The sequence below is a fragment of the Panicum hallii genome, chromosome 5 (assembly GCF_002211085.1).
Source record: "Panicum hallii strain FIL2 chromosome 5, PHallii_v3.1, whole genome shotgun sequence".
Classification (NCBI taxonomy): Eukaryota; Viridiplantae; Streptophyta; class Magnoliopsida; order Poales; family Poaceae; genus Panicum; species Panicum hallii.
The window spans coordinates 20,896,389-20,912,864 of record NC_038046.1 but is presented as its reverse complement, the minus strand read 5'-3'; the positions used below and the strand labels follow the sequence as shown (position 1 = coordinate 20,912,864).

At 51.5% G+C, this 16,476-nt stretch overlaps 1 protein-coding gene across 1 annotated transcript; it reads right to left on the bottom strand.

Moving 5' to 3' along the window:
* Positions 1-11,209: 11,209 nt before the first annotated feature.
* On the bottom strand, positions 11,210-11,581 carry LOC112892552. The gene has a single exon (XM_025959692.1). It carries the CDS (start codon positions 11,579-11,581, stop codon positions 11,210-11,212), a length of 372 nt encoding a protein of 123 aa, XP_025815477.1.
* Between the last annotated feature and the right edge of the window lie 4,895 nt (positions 11,582-16,476).

Below are 16,476 nucleotides of genomic sequence, written 5' to 3'. Positions count from 1 at the left end.
CCAAGGAGTTCCTTTGGGCTAGCCGAGTCATCCTTGCTCAACGACTACTTCTGTAACAACGGTAACAACGCACATATAGGATTGCGTTGTCCCTTCCTTTGGGCCAACCGAGACATCTTTGCATGGCAACACAAGGTTTGTCTTGGCCCACCCAAGGAATTGATCAAAATCAAGTGCAGGGCCTCGTCATCAACCCCTTCGAGCCAATCGTGATGTTTTCACAGGTAACCATGTGAATTTTTATGGTCTACCCAAGGATACGACTAAAGCTACCAGCAAGATTCATCTCTCCCTTGCTAATTGACTTCCAATCACCTTTACATATTTCCAGTATAACTCCGTTTTACTAGTTCTCGACTAGTACTATGCGTAGTTTACTAAAGGGGCTTTGCTCCCGTACTTCCAGTATAACTCCGTTTTACTAGTTCTCGACTAGTACTATGCGTAGTTTACTGAAGGGGTCTTGCTCCCATACTTCCAGTATAACTCCATTTACTAGTTCTCGACTAGTATTACGCATAGTTTACTGATGGGGCCTCGCTCCCATACTTCTAGTAATACTCCGTTTTACTAGTTCTCGACTAGTACTACGCGTAGTCTACTGAAGGGGCTTTACTCCCATACCTCCAGTATAACTCCATTTTACTAGTTCTCGACTAGTACTACGTGTAGTTTACTAAAGGGGCCTCACTCCCATACTTCCGGTATAACTCCGTTTACTAGTTCTCGACTAGTTCTACGCGTAGTTTACTGAAGTGGCCTCGCTCTCATACTTCCAGTATAACTCCGTTTACTAGTTCTCAACTAGTACTACACGTAGTTTACTAAAGGGGCCTCACTCCCATACTTCCAGTAATACTCCGTTTTACTAGTTCTCGACTAGTACTACACGTAGTCTACTGAAGGGGCCTCGCTCGCATATTTCTAGTATAACTCCGTTTTACTAATTTTTTATTAGTACTACGCGTAGTTTACTGAAGGGGCCTTGCTCTCATATTTCCAATAACACTCCGTTTACTAGTTACGGACTAGTACTACGCATAGTGTACTGAATGGGCATCGCTCCCAGACTTCCACTAATACTCCATTTTACTAGTTCTCGGCTAGTACAACGCGTAGTCTACTGAAAGAGCCTCGCTCTCATATTTCCAGTATAACCTTGTTTTACTATAGTACTCCGTGTACTTTACTGAAGGGGCCTCGCTCCCATACCTCCAGTAATGCTCTGATTACTAGTTACCGACTAGTATTCTATGTTACTGAAGAGGTTTTTCCCATACTTCCAGTAACGTTCAAACTACTAATCTCTGACTAGTGCTCTATGTTACTGATAGGGCCTCGCTCCCATACTTTTAATATTTCTCCATTTACTAGCTTTCAACTAGATATACATGGAGTTTATTGCAAGGGCAATGCTCCCAAAAACAGTTTCATGTCTATCAATTACAACATACTTTTATGTTTACCTTGCAGGGGACCCGATCTGGACCGTGCTACTGGGTGAGTTGGATTCAACTCCGATCAGTTGGCTTCATCAACATTTGCCAACGACTACTCCAATTTCATGAGAACGCTCAACTACATGTTGGTGACTACAATGACTACTCGTCGGATTCGACTCCGACTAGTTGGGTTCATCAACAACCATCAGCGACTACTGGACTTCGTGAAGAATGCACGGTGACACGCTGGCGACTACTTCAACTACTTGTTTCGCCTACAAGACTAGTTGGAGATGACTATGCTTGGTGACACGTTGGCGACTAATTCGACTACTCGTCTCGCCTACAAAACTAATCGGAATCGACTCCGACTAGTCACCTTGATCGACAGTTCAAGTTTCAGTAGCGACTTGGTCAATACCTGGCTCTAGGGTTGATGCCACTGACTCCTAGGCATATCCTATGTGACTCATCTAGCTCCCAGGCTTGAGGGCTGGATACGACATGGCTCTCAGCAATGAAGATTGCATGCCACGATTCTTTGGACCCTTTATTCCAAAACTTGGGGTTTTGGATTCAAGGTTCGGGGGCTGCGGCACACATGTCATCATCGACTTATTTTTCAAATCTGCTGGAAGATAAGGATAGAAGAGTTAAGATTGAATTGACCCTCAGCATGATTTTACAAGTCAACCTAAGGCTCGGAGGCTACTCCATATGGAGTGCGAGTTTAATCACACCCCATACAAAAGAAGACAACTACTCGGGGCATGAGCACCTCACAGCCTCGATGCAGTCAAGGATGTAATCGGAGGACATCTTCAAGATGAAGTTCAGGAGAACTTGAAGACACCTTCAGAAGTACTCGGACGCCTGCAGTACTAGGCTACGAAGAGCTCGGGGGCTTTTCAGACCTGGGTACACGGGACTATACACGTGGCTTACTTTTCCTAGGATAAGAATTGGGACATGGCCCAAGCCCTACATCTGTTGTAACTACTCGTAGCCTAATAGAACTACTCCTACATTAGTAAAACTAGTCGGATACAGTAGGGAACTACCAGAAAAGTACTCGGGTAGGAATCTAGGGCATATATCCGACAAGGACTTCCATGTAAACCTGTCCTTCCAGACTATATAAGGATGGACAGGACCCCCTCTAAAGGGAATCATCCAGGAGATCACCCGATCAGCATCAAAGGCAATACAAACCACACAGGACATAGGGTATTATGCTCTTGGCGGCCCAAACCTGTCTAAACCTTGTGTTCCTTGCACTTTCGAGGATATCCCTCGGTGGGTGTGGCGGCAAAACACCGACACTGACCCTGGGCGCTCCACAGTCCAGGTCGGTCAGGAGCACCACCTCGAAAACATAGACCATGAAGAAAGGGGTGAAATCGATCACCTGACTGGGGGATGTCCTGAGGCTCCAGGGAACCGTGGGGAGCTCGGCAACCCACCACCCGACGAACTTCTTCAATCGATTGAACATTCTAGGCTTGAGAATCTGTAAGACCATGCCGTTCGGGCATTCAACCTGCCCTTCGTGTAGGGATACCCCCGAGGTAGTGAGTATGTAGGTAGGGTGTCGCCGAGATCAGGAACTCGAAGGTGCAAAGGAACGCAAGGTTTTAGACAGGTTTGGGCCGCTAAGAGCTTAATACCCTATGTCCTGTGTGGTTTGTATTGCCTTTAATGATGATTGTCCCTGAGGGGGTCCCTGTCCGCCCTTATATAGTCTGGGGGGATAGATTTACATGGAAGTCCTAGTCAGGTACAAGCCCAGGAGTCCTACCCGAGTACCTATCGGATAGTTTCCTACCGTGTCCGACTAGTTTCACTACTGTACGAGCAATCCTACTGCATTACGAGTAGTTAAAATAACGTATCCTAAGAGAAGTGTGCCACGTGGACAGTCCCGTGTGCCCGGGTCTGACAAGCCCCCGAGCTTTTCATAGCCGAGTACTACAAGCATCCGAGTACTTCTGAAGGCATCTTCGAGTTCTCCCGGACTTCACCTTGAAGGTGTCCTTCGAGTACTTCCTTGGCTGCATCGAGGCTGTGAGGTGCTCATACCCCAAGTAGTTGTCAATCTTCTTTATATGGGGTGCGATTAAACTCGCACTCCATATGAAGTAGCCCCCGAGTCTTAGGTGGACTCGTAGAATCAGGCTAAGTGTCAATTTAATCCAGAGTCTTCTATTCTTATCTTCCAGCAGATTTGAAAAATAAGTCGGTGATGACACGTGTCCTGCAGCCCCGAGCCTTGAATCCAAATCCTTAAGGTTGTGGAATAAAGGATCCAAAGAACTGTGGCATGTAGTAAATAACGGCAAAGATTTGATGGTGAACATGGGCAAATTGGTGTAGTAAATTTGAAAACCTCTTTTTTTGGGATAAATTCTCTGAAAAATGGTGAAACAAATAACATGCCCAACAAACACCCAAAATTACCTCTCAAATCAATCTTTGTGCCCTGAGCCAATGACTAAATAAGACCTCTAGGTAATAATTTGAACAAACCCCTTATTTTGGAATAAAGTCCCTGAAATAATGGTTAACAAATATCTACCCAAGACAAATCTTAAAAAACCTCTTGGATCGGGTATTGTCAAGTAAGTTTACAGTATCCAGCATGTAAGCATGAGAGCTGTCCCTTGGGGCACGCTGAGTGCCTTGTCACATCAAGCCCCCGAGCCAGTAGCCAGATGATAAGCATAAGGTAGTCGTAGCAGAAAGATAGCGCTAGCCCCCGAGTCCAGGCCTTGAGCAAGTAGCCGCTGGTGCTTGAACAGTTGATGAAGGCATCTAGTCGGAGTCGATCCCTACTAGGATTGTAGTCAAGATAGGTAGTCAAAGTAGTCGAACATGTGCAGAGCTTAGTCGTAAACTAGTAAACTTCTTGTCATGGGAGCGAGACCCCTTCAATAACACAGTGTACAAGTCGAAAATAAGTAATATGTTACTGGAAATAAGGGAGCGAGGCCCCTTCAGCAAACTTGCGCGTAGTACCAGTCGTAAACCAGTAAAACAGAGTTGTACTGGAAGTATGAGCACAAAGGCCCTTCAGAAACCCAAGAGACTAGTCGAAAACTAGTAATTAGGTACTCAAAATATGGGAACGAGGCCCCTTCAACAAACTTACGCGTAATACCAGTCGTGAATGGGTAAAATGGAGTTGTACTGGAAATATCTATCTTCAAGCATCAATAAAAGATGTCCCCAGTTGATCAAGGATGAGAACAACATAGATGCTCAATATTCCAAGAATTTGGTACCTCCTGGCCGTCAGGGTGCTGTAGGCGATAAGATCCAGGGCCCGTAACCTTGTGCACCAGGAAAGGTCCTTCCCATTGTGAGTTAAGCTTGTGTAGCCCGGTATCATCCTGGATTTGTCAAAGAACCATATCTCCAACATTGAAAGGGTGTCGTTGAACATTCCTGTCGTGGTAAGGACAAACTCCTTGTAAGTAGCGTAGTTGGATGGCCCGTTGATAGGTGGGTCCTGCGTTCTTCAACCCGAATGACATTGTAGTGTAAGCGTATGCTCCAAAGGTGGTGATGAATGCCGTTTTGATCTGATCTTCCTCTTTGAGAGCTATCTGATGGTAGCCCGAATAGCAGTCGAGGAAGGGGAGCAAGACGCAACCAGCCGTAGAGTCGATGAATTGGTCGATGTGTGGGAGTACGAAGGGGTCCTTCGGGCAGTGTTTATTGAGATCATTATAAACCACACACATCCTCCATTCATTATTATTCTTTTTCAAGACTAGTACAGGGTTAGCTAACCACTCGGGGTGGTACACTTCTTTAATAAAACCAGCCGCGACTAATTTTGCTACCTCTTTCTTGATGGCCTCCCTCTTGTCGGGGGCGAAGCGTCATAGTCGTTGCTTCTTTGGAGTGGCTTTTGGGTCGAATTTTAGGCAATACTCAATCAACTCCTTGGGCACCCCTGGCATATCCGCTGGTTTCCACACGAATATGTCCCGGTTAGCCCTAAGGATGTTGATGAGAGTGCTTTTCTATTTGTCGCCTAAGCCACCCCCAATCAATGCAGTCTTAGATGGGTCACCCTCTTGCAGCTAGATGGCCTTGACGCCGACGTCGCTGGGGTTGGGTTTAACCCTCAACTGGCTGGGCCGCTGGTTGGAGATCTCCATCTCTGTGTTGGTCAGCTTCAGCACTACCATGAGTACTTCTACAGACGGCTCTGGCACGCGCGATGTCGTGGTGTACTCGATCGCCTCTTGGTCGCAGTCGTACAACTTCTTTAGGTCGCCACGGAGTGTGAGTATGCGTTACCCGGGACAATGTTGTAGAAGGGAGCTTTGCTAGGGGTGGGCATCTTGGAGATATCTAGGCCCATCTTCTTCAGAGTACTCGCGAAAAGCAGGTTGAGGCCGCTCCCACTGTTGATGAGTACTCTCGGGTTAGCTGTGAGCTTGCCACGATAGGGTCTAGGACAAGCGGGAATTTTCCCGGCTCGGAGAAGCTGGTCCATTTATCGTCCCTGAAAAATGAGATCGGGACCTCGCTATATCTTAGAGGCCTTGCTGTGGCCAGCTTCACAGAGAGTATTTTGCATAGGGTCAACTTCTACGCACGCTTGGAGGGGAATCCGCCATCTCCACTGAAGATAACGTTGACAACGTTCTTCGGATCCTTGAAGTCATGAGCCCCTGACTTGTCACCTCCTTCATCATCCTTCTTGTCTTTTTGCTTTCCTGCTTGAGGGAGGGGTGGTGCATTGACTGATTTGCGGATGGTGACGCACTCGAAGAGCGTGTGCCATGACTTCAGGTGTATCAGACATTGTTTGTGCATGAGTTTCTCATATTTCGAGTCGTTATTCCTCGACTTCTTGCCACGCGAGTTGCGGTCGACAGCCGCGACTACATGGTCTGGCTTGCGCTTTCGGGTATTCCCCGAGTGGTTCCGCTGGCTTTTGTCCAGGTGGCTGTTGCCATTGCCTTGCTTGTCGTGGTTGCACTTGGGGAAGCGATTATTCTCCTCGTCCTCCTGGTCAGCCCACCATGCCATCATGTCACACAGCTCCACGGCAGTAGTCGGGCGGTTGCGCCTGAAGTTGTGGTACGTGTTCTTCGAGAAGAGGCCATTTTGGAAGCAACCAATGGCGTCTTCGTCGGTGATGTTGGCAATGGTGGCGCGCGTCTCGAAGAAACACCGTTTGTAGGACCTCAGGGTCTTGTTCATCTCTTGCTTCACCTGGGACAAGTCGTGGCGAGTGCCCGCCCTGATCATGGTTCCCTGGAAGTTGTCGATGAAGGCCCGCTTGAGGTCTTCCCACGAGTCGATGGAGTTTGGCTTGAGGTTTTCAAGCCACGTGAGTGGTGCGGACTCGAGAGCCACCAGGAAGTAGAGAGCTTTGGTGGAGTTGGATCCCCCTGAAACTTCAATGGCAACGGAGTAGCATCGAATCCACTAGCACGGGTCCAGCTTATCATCGTACTTGGGGATTCCGACTAGTTTGAAGTCCTTTGGGTAGAACTTGTTGGTGATGCTGGTGGTGACGGCGGGGAAGCGGCCGCTGTCGTCGTCATCGTGGTGCCTGGTGGTATGGTCCCTTCTCCTCGCTTCAATAACAAGCCGCGCGTCATGGCCTTCGTTGATATTCTGCCTGAGGTCGACCGTGGGAGCATCATGGAGGTTGGCCTCAAATGGATCTTGGCCATGATGCCTTGCCCCATGCTGGTTGCGAGTGGATTGTTCAACTTCTTGTTCATTGTTGCCACGCGCGGACAGGTGGCCCTCATTGCGCTGGCAGTTGTCGTTCCTCCGGTTCTTGGGGCCTCCTCCAAGGGTGCGACTGACTAGCGCGGTATCACCATGGCACTCAGACCTCGAGAGCTGATTCTGAATGGAAGACACTGGATGTTGCCCATCGAGTTGCACGAGCGCACACTGGGTCAAGTATTGTAGCCTTTGTATCTGAGGATTGGGTGGGAGTGGTTGAGCTACGAGTGCTGCTTCTGCAATGGCACCAATTGGCGTACGGTACTCACGATCGGCGACTACTGCAAAAGCGTTGTTACGATCCCTTGGTTCGCGGGCACGATTCTGCGTGTTGCGCTTGTGGTGGGCACGCTTGGCGTTCTTTGCCCGCCGGATCCTTCGGTGCTCCTCGTCTTCATCTTGGGGATGAGTTGTTCGTTGTCGTACTGGGGGTCCAGCTCATCGTCCTCCGCATTGCGAAGGGAGGCCATGCAGACTTGACGATATGGCGAGTGGTTAGCCCTAAGGCTGTACTCGAGTAGCTCTGTGCTACTTTCTCCTTCTTAAGCAATAGGAGAGAGGGGTCTACCTTCCTGGAAGGGTAGTTCCTGCATGAAGGTCACAAGGCGGGATTCGTAATCGAGTAGTTCGGAGGGCTCAAAGCCCTTCCAGTACACGAAACGTCCTTGCGGTGTTGATGTGACGGTGAAACCCAGAAGGCTGCCCAAAAATGTTTCGGTGTGGCCGTCGGGTTGCGAGTGGTTTTCAAGGGTGGGGGCCGCCCGACAAGCGGTGGCTCCCTCGTCTTCGAGTCCTTTTCGGAACTAGCTTGAAGGTGTAGTACTACGCGGGGAGTACTCTTCGTTGAAGTTCGAGTAGGTGTAAAAAACGGGGGCTCTCCAGCAAGCGGTGGCACCCACATCCTTGATCTTGAGGAGCAGATCCAAATCCTCCTCCAAGTCGGGGAGGAATTTAGATCGTGAGGTCTTTTCAGATCGGCTTGAATCCGACATGAATAGATCTAGTGCGTCACGAGTGGAAGTCGCATTGAAAATGGACATCTTTTCGATCTGCTGGGCCACATCGTGAAGCAGCATATCGTCGAGGTTGTCGATGAAGTCGTTGAGATCGCTGCTTGGAGTTGGCTAGGTGGCTGTTGAAGCCACCCGAACCGTTGGCGACGCAGATCTAGGAGCCATAGATGAAGGTTGTGCCCTCGTCGAGCACAGCGCTGGTGAAGTTGAAGGATGCCATCGAATTCTCCGATGGATGCTCGATGAACACCCCTACCTGGCGCGCCAGCTGTCGGTGTCTTAACGCCACACACACCGAGGGATCTTCCTAAGGTGGTGAGTTTGTAGGTAGGGTGTCGCCGAGATCAGAAACTTGAAGGTGCAAAGGAACGCAAGGTTTTAGACAGGTTCAGGCCGCTGAGAGCTTAATACCCTATGTCTTGTGTGATTTGTATTGCCATTGATGAAGATTGTCCCTGAGGGGGACCCTATCCACCCTTATATTGTCTGGGGGGATAGGTTTACGTGGAAGTCCTAGTCAGGTACAAGCTCAGGAGTTCTACCCAAGTACTTCTCGAGTAGTTTCCTACCGTGTCCAACTAGTTTCACTATTGTACGAGCAATCCTGCTGCATTACGAGTAGTTACAACAGATGTAGGGTGTGGGCCATGTCCCATCCCGTATCCTAAGAGAAGTGTGCCATGTGGACAGTCCCATGTGCCCGGGTCTGACACGGCGTGCGAGCCATCGAGCCTCCGTTTGGTCGGTAGGGAGCACCTCGCGGAGGAGGTAATCGAGGTAAGGCTGTCTATAGTTGACCAGAGTGTCGGGCTCCGCCTTTGGTTCCTCGTCAAGCTTCATGACCTCATGGTCGGGCGGGGTCAGCAGTTGACCAGCCCCCAAGCCTAAGGCGGGCGGCTCACCCTTGGCCCGCCCCAGCTCCTCGTAGTGGTGTACTCGTCGCTGGCGAAGATGCCAGGCAGCACGGGCTGGCGGCTCGACACTATTTTTGCCAACGTGTCGGCTGCCTCATTGAGTCATCACAGGATGTGGTTGAGCTTGAGGCCATCGTGCTTATCCTCCAATTTTCTGACCTCTTGGTAGTACGCGGCCATCTTGGGGTTGAGGCAGCACGACTCTTTTGACCTGGTTGACGACAAGCCAAGAGTCGCCCCGAATGTCGAGTCGTTGAATGCCCAGCTTGATGGCGATGCGTAGGCCGTTATGAGTTCCTTGTACTCAACCACATTATTTGAAGTGGGGAAATGGATACGGATTACATACCTCATGCGCACGCCAAGAGGGGAGATGAAGACTAGGCCCAGGCTGGCTCCTTGCTTCATTAGTGATCCGTCGAAGTACATCATCCAGTACTCCTCATCAACGGCTGCCAGGGGCATTTGGGTTTCAGTGCACTCCGTGATGAAATCGGTGAGTGCCTGGGATTTGATAGCTGTTCGAGGGGCGTATGAGATCCCCTGACCCATAAGCTCGAGGGCCCATTTTGCTACCCTCCCGGTGGCGCCTGGGTTACGCACGACTTCACCGAGAGGGAAAGACGTGACCACTGTCATGGGGTGCGACTCGAAGTAGTGGTGCAGTTTCCGTTTGGCGTTCAGAACAACTTACATAAGCTTTTGTATCTAGGGGTAGGGAGTCTTGGCATCGGCCACGATTTGGCTTACGAAATTCATGGGGTGTTGCACCTTGAGGGCATGCCCCTCCTCTTCCCGTTCCATGACAAGGGCCGCGCTGACCACTTGAGTCGTTGCTGTGATGTAGAGTCGGAGCGGCTCTCCATAGTACGCTAGGACCAAGATCAAGGCCTGTGAGAGGAGCACTTTAAGCCTGTCAAGCACCTCCTAAGCCTCAGGGGTCCATGCGAAGTGATTGTGCTTCCTCAGAAGCCGATAGAGGGGGCGACAACATTCACCGAGGCGGGAAATGAAGTGGCTAAGGGCTAGGAGGCACCCCATGACTTGTTGAAGCCCCCTTGAGGTTGTGAATCGGGCCTATTTTGCTGATGGCCATGATTTTGTCTAGGTTGGCTTCGATGCCATGCCCGAAAATGATGAAATCTAGCAGCATGCCCCTCGGAACCCCAAAAACGCATTTCTCGGGGTTGAGCCTAACGCCATTCGCTCGAAGTCTAGCGAAGGTTTGCTCTAGGTCGGCCACCATCTGGTCGGCCTGTTTGGACTTAACTACAATGTCGTCCACATAAGCCTCGAAGGTTTGCCCGATGAGGTCCCCAAAACATCGGAGCATGCACCTTTGGTACATGGCCCCTACGTTCTTCAGACCGAATGGCATTGTGTCCTTGCAATACGATCCGAAGGAAGTGATGAAGGAAGTTGCGTGCTGGTTGGACTCCTTCATCGCGATCTGATGGTACCTAGAGTACGCATCAAGGAAGCAAAGGGTTTCACTCCCTGAGGTTGAGTCGACTACATAGTCTATGCGAGGCAAAGGAAACCGATCCTTTGGGCATGCCTTGTTGAGACTCATGTAGTCAACACACATTCTCCATTTCCCACTCTTTTTTCGTACGAGAACAGGATTGGCTAACAACTCGGGGTGATACACTTCCTTGATGAATCCAGCTGCAAAAAGTCTTGCGATCTCCTCGCTGATGGCCCTATGCTTCTACTTATCGAAGCAGCGCAGGCGTTGCTTGACCGGTCTGGAGCCTGACCTAATCTTCAAGGCATGCTCAGCGACTTCTCTCGGTATGCCTGGCATATCCGAGGCTATCCATGCAAAGATATCCTTATTGGTGTGGAGGAAGTCGATGAGTGCACTTTCCTATTTGGAGGAGAGCGCAGTGCCGACCCGCGCCTTCTTGTCCGTGGAGTTCTCAGGGTCGATGAGGACCTTCTTCACACCCTCCGTGGGATCAAAGGATCTGGAAGCCTGATTGGAGTCAAGCGGTACCTCCGCGGTTTCGTCCCTAATGGCCGCAAGTTCCTCGGAGGCGATGATTGCTGAGGTGAGCTCGTAGCTCTCCATGTTGCACTAATAGGCGTGGTTGAAGGAGGAGCTGACGGTGATGACCCCATGCAGGCTCGGTATCTTGAGCTTCAGATAAGTATAATTAGGGACGGCCATGAACTTCACGTAGCATGGTCGCCCCAATATGGCGTGGTAGGATCCGTGAAACCCGACCACCAATAGGGTCTCCATCCTATAGTTTGTCGGATCCCCGAACGTTAGGGGCAGGTCGATCTGCCCGAGCAGGATCGCTTGCTTTCCCGGCACGATGCCGTGGAATGGCACCCCTAACGGCTGAATGCGCGACCGATCGATGCCCATGGCATCCAGGGTCTTCACGTATATGATGTTGAGGCTGCTGCCCCTATCCATCAGTACCTTGGTGAGGCGCTTCATGCTGATGATCAGGTCGACCACGAGTGGGCACCTCCCTGGTTGCGGGACGCTGCTCGGATGGTCGGATCGATCAAAGGTGATGGCCGACTCCGACCACTAGAGAAACGCAGGCATCGCTGGTTCAGCCGCGTAGACCTCCCGTCGTGTGAGCTTCCGGCGGCGCTTGGATTCGTAGGCAGCTAGGCCTCCGAATAGTATGAGGCTGCCGTTGGGTTCGGGGAAGCTGTTATCTTTCCCCTCGGTGTCACCATCTGCCGGCTCGGGCCTCTTCTTTTGATCCCCCTTCCTAGTACCTCCTGACAGATAATTCTTCATGAGGGCGCAGTCCTTATACAGATGCTTGACGGTGAAGGCGTGGTTCGGGCACGGCTTCTACAACATCTTTTTGAAATGATCGGGAGTCTCCCCAGCGGCTGCTCTGCCTCCCTTTTGGTTGGCCGCAGCTACAATGGAACCCCCGTTGTTCCTCTTGTTTGTCTTGTTCCCCGGGCTGTTCGAGTCGCCCTCGCCAGCGCTTTCATCGCGCTTCACCTTGCCCTTGGCACGATCGAAGATCATCTCGACCACCTCCTCGTTCGTGGCGTGGTTCATCGCGATATCAAGGAGCTCCTTGGTGGTCCGCGGGCTCTTGCGCCCTAGTTTGTGAACTAGGGACTCCCAGGTGGTTCTAGTTAGGAACGCCGCAATTACATCAGTGTTAGAGACGTTGGGAAACATGTTGCACTCCTTGGAGAAGAGCAAGATGTACTCACGGAGAGTTTCCCCCAGCCTCTGCCGGCAGTCATTGAGATCCCATAGGTTCCCGGGGTACTCGTAAGTGCCCTGGAACTTTCCCATGAAGATTTCCCTCACGTCCGACCAGCTGTGAATCCGGTCGGCTAGCAAATGTTCAAGCCATGTTCGTGCCAAGTTGGCCAAGGACAAGGGCAAATTGCGGATGATGAAGTCATCATCGACCGCTCCTCCCCGACAAGCGAACCGGTAGTCCTCGAGCCACAAGGCGGGATTCGTATACCCGGCGTACCTCGTGATGTTTGTCGGAGGGTGGTACCGTGGCGGGAACAAAGTGCTGCGGATGCGCGTGTAGAAAACCCTAGGACCCACGGGTCGGGGCTCGGGCTTCTATTCTTGCTGCTGTCATGGCGTCCATCGCAGCGAGGGTGATATCCTCAGCTCGCCGCCGCTTGCTCGTCCTCGTGTCCGCGCCTCCAGGTGTTGATGGTCTGGCGTGTGTCACGGTCGGTGCCAAGGCGTCCTCGAAAGGGGGCATTCACAGGACCTTCTCCTTCTCATGGGGCTTTGTCGTCAGACACGTCCTTGACACCCTGCCTCGCAGGATGGGTGCTGGCCTGCATTTTGCCTGCGTCGCCAAGATATCAAGCTCTCGGCCTGTTGTTGCACCACGCGCTCGTTGAGCGTGCACAACTTTTGGTGAGAGTGGTGCCCCTCGGGCGTTGCTTGCTCCGGGAGCCCTTCCAGCAAAGCCGCCGCAGTGATAATGTTCTAGTTTGCCCAGGCAAAGTGTGGGGGATCCTCATCATCTTTGAGGATCCTTCGGTTTATGTCGCGAGCACAGGCGCACGCGCCCTCCGTCCCCGCGGCGTCCAATCTCTTGCTCGAGTTTAGCGCGCTCCGGCTCTATCTAGAGGCGCGCCTCCTCGAGATCCTTCTACTGCTCTCGCAGCAGCTCCAGCCACGTGGTTCCTCTTCCTGGCCCCGTCATTGGGGCTTGGTTCCTCTCCCTGGCCCTGTCGTTGGGGCTGCTCGGAGGAGTTTCCCCGCCGTGGGCATCTTTGGCACACCCTTCGGGGACACCCACCTTGAAGCACTCCAATTCCCCCGCAAAGAGATCATGGAAGGATTCTGAGACGTAGTCCGTCATCTTCGCGAATTCGCCATCTGTGGGGCATGAACCAAAAGGCTTCGTGGCAAGGCGTTGCACATCCTCCGCCGTGTTGCGTAGGTGTAACACCCTGAGGTAAATTCTTTAATTTTTAATGAATTTATTTTGGCTTAAATAGATTTTCCAAGGTCTTCTCTAAATTATCTCGTATTTAAAGTAATTTTATAATGCAAGTAATTAAAATATATCATAGGGTTAAAGTGTTTGTGCATTCATGCCGCAGCATTATTTTTATTTGTGTTGAAATTATAAGGTTTGAGTTCAAAGTCATTTGAATTCAAATAGATTGTTTGAATAGTTTAGGAGTAGGAAAAGAAAAGAAAAGAAGAGAAAGAGCCAGCCCAAACCCTCTTTCTCCCAGCCCAGCCCGGCCCACTTCCCTCTCTCTCTCGGGCCCTTCCTCTCCTCACTCCCGCATGGGCCCCGTCGGCCCAACTCCCCTTCTCCCCTCAGCCAGCGCCTCTCTTCTCTCTTTTTCCCCTGGGCCGCAGCGTCTCCCCAAGGCCCACCTCCTCCGCTCTCCCTTCCTCCCCCGCGTGGGCCGCGCCCCGGCCCACTCTCTCCCAGCTGAGCCGGCCGCTCGCGCGCTTGCCCTCCCTCCTCTTTCCCTCTCTCGCTGACCGCCCGACCCCACCCGTCATCCCCCTCCTTCCCTTCTTCCTCCCCGGCGCAACGGCCTCCGAGGTTCCCGGCGAGCTCTTCCACCTCGGGCCCGCGCGCCAGGACGCCGCAGCTGCCCTACAAAGCCCTGCCGCGCCTAGGGTTTCCCTAGCTGCCGCCGCCGTACCCCGCATCCCCTCCAACCCTAGCTTTTGGACGCGCCGCCGCCGAGCCACGGGCCGCCGCCGCGCCGTCTCCTCGCCGCCTTCCGCCGTCGCCCAAGCACCGTGGGTTCACCCCGGTGGGGTAAGGATCCTCCCCCGCCCCTCTTTCCCCTCGGCCTCGCTCCTCCGCGGCCGCGCGCACCCGCCGGCGTTCCCGAGCCGCTCGCCGCCGTCGGTCGGCCGCTACGGCCGATTTGGCCGCCTCCTCTTCCCCCCAAACGAGTTCCCTGTGTCCTTCTCTCTCTCCCCGACCGGATCCCGTCGTCTATCGCCCACGGAGTCGCCCCATCGCGTAGCGCCGGCGAGCTTCTCCGCCGCGCCCGCAGTCCCGCCGCCGCCGGAGCCGCCGGAGTTGCCCCACCGTTCGATCCGAGGGTAACGGTCTGGATTAGATCCAGACCGGTACTCAACCCGCGCCGCACGATTTCAAACCAACGGATCGGATTCGATCCCGATGAGCATTAGATCTCATCCACTCATTTTGAATCCGGTGGACCTCGTGAGTTTCAGCCGTAGATCTTACCTTGACCATCCGATCGAGATCCAAGCGTCCAGATCCGCGCGTACCCCTTCGCGTAGCAGATCTAATCCGAGCCACCCGATCAGGATCCAACGCTCCGGATTAAAACGTACCCTTTCAGCCGTGCCGTTTTGCTAAAGAGTCCTCGGGTTTTCCGGGAATCAACCCGCGCTCCGGTGTAGTTCAAAGATAATAGCGGATAAGTCCTGTTTTATTCGTTTAGACCCCTAGCCTCTCTGGAAATCTAACCCGCAGTCCGTGCCGCGTGTTTTCACATGCTAGCCCCCAATTCTATGCTTTATTTACGTTTTAGTCCTCGGTTGTTGTCCAGAAGCCCCTGGAAGTTCTGTTTTTCTCGCAAATAAGTCCCTGGATCTTGTTTCGAGCGCAGTTTTCGCGTTTTAGCTCCGTTTTAAGCGTTCTTTATATCCACGCGATCGTTGTAACGCGTAGATTAGTTCTAGGCTAGTTTCATGCGCTGTTCTATTGTATTAGTGTACTGTTTTCTTATAGTTTTCTATGGTTTGTACATGTGTGTATGTCTGGACTATGCTTGATGATCGTGAGTAGACACGGAACCTTTGGACCAGTACCAGGAGCCGCCATCTTCTGAGCAGTTTGAGCAGCAGCCAGGAGAGTATGAGGAAGGCAAGTATAACATGAACCTCCTATCACTTTTTAATACAATTTCATACTGCATTTAAATTCTGTATGCCTATAAGGATTTCCTAGCCACTTTATATCCTTTATATATATCCTTTGGGTTGCATTGTGGTTAGTTGTGCTAGGTTGCTGCGCTATAACACACTTGGTCTTTTTTAATTAAATTGATTAATGGTCTTATGCAACTTAATTCTGAGAGTGGCCCTCTGTGCTGTGTGCTTGAGCGGCTCACGTCTCCTTAAAAGATGTTTTGGTAGAAACCTGGTTTAGGGGGCCAGCACGGTGCTTAGTGCTTGGTTGGCCACTCTCCATAAGGACCGGTTCATAGAGCGACAACCTGGGACAACCGCGCAACCACAAGACTGGAATGGGACGGTCTTGACTTACTAATTAGGTTGTGTTGGTTCGGGAGTAACTTACCTGCGTGGGCAAGAGGGGTGGTAAGCTTCAATGGTCCCTGCTCCTCCGGCTTGGTCTGTGCTGTGTGTCTTGTACCCCCGGAGGTGGGGCCCATCGTCGCTGATCCAGAATCCTTAGCGGTTACACCTTACCAACGTGATTCTTTGTAACGGTCTCGTAGTGTGCTTACTAGCCATCTCACCTAAGGAAGTGTGATGAATAACTAGCGTAGCTCACGACTTGTGGGTAAAGTTGTGCAACCTCTCGAGAGTGTAAAACTGATATATCAGCTGTGCTCACAGTCATGAGCGGCCCAGATCCTCCTTTTGATTAGTGGGGTTATCAACCTTTGACGAGGGCGATTCCCCGGGTGGTTTTGGTTTGGATGGTTCTCAGTAGTTCTTAATTAATGCTGATTAATTTATTATGCAATTTGGGTTGTGGTAATACATCTACTTGTAGTAATTAGCTTTAATAAAATTTGCCAAGATTAAAAGCTAATGCAGTTGAGTCAGCTAACCTTAGAGCCTCATGCTCGTGTTATACTTGTTGAGTACGAGTTTGTACTCACACTTGCCTCTCTACT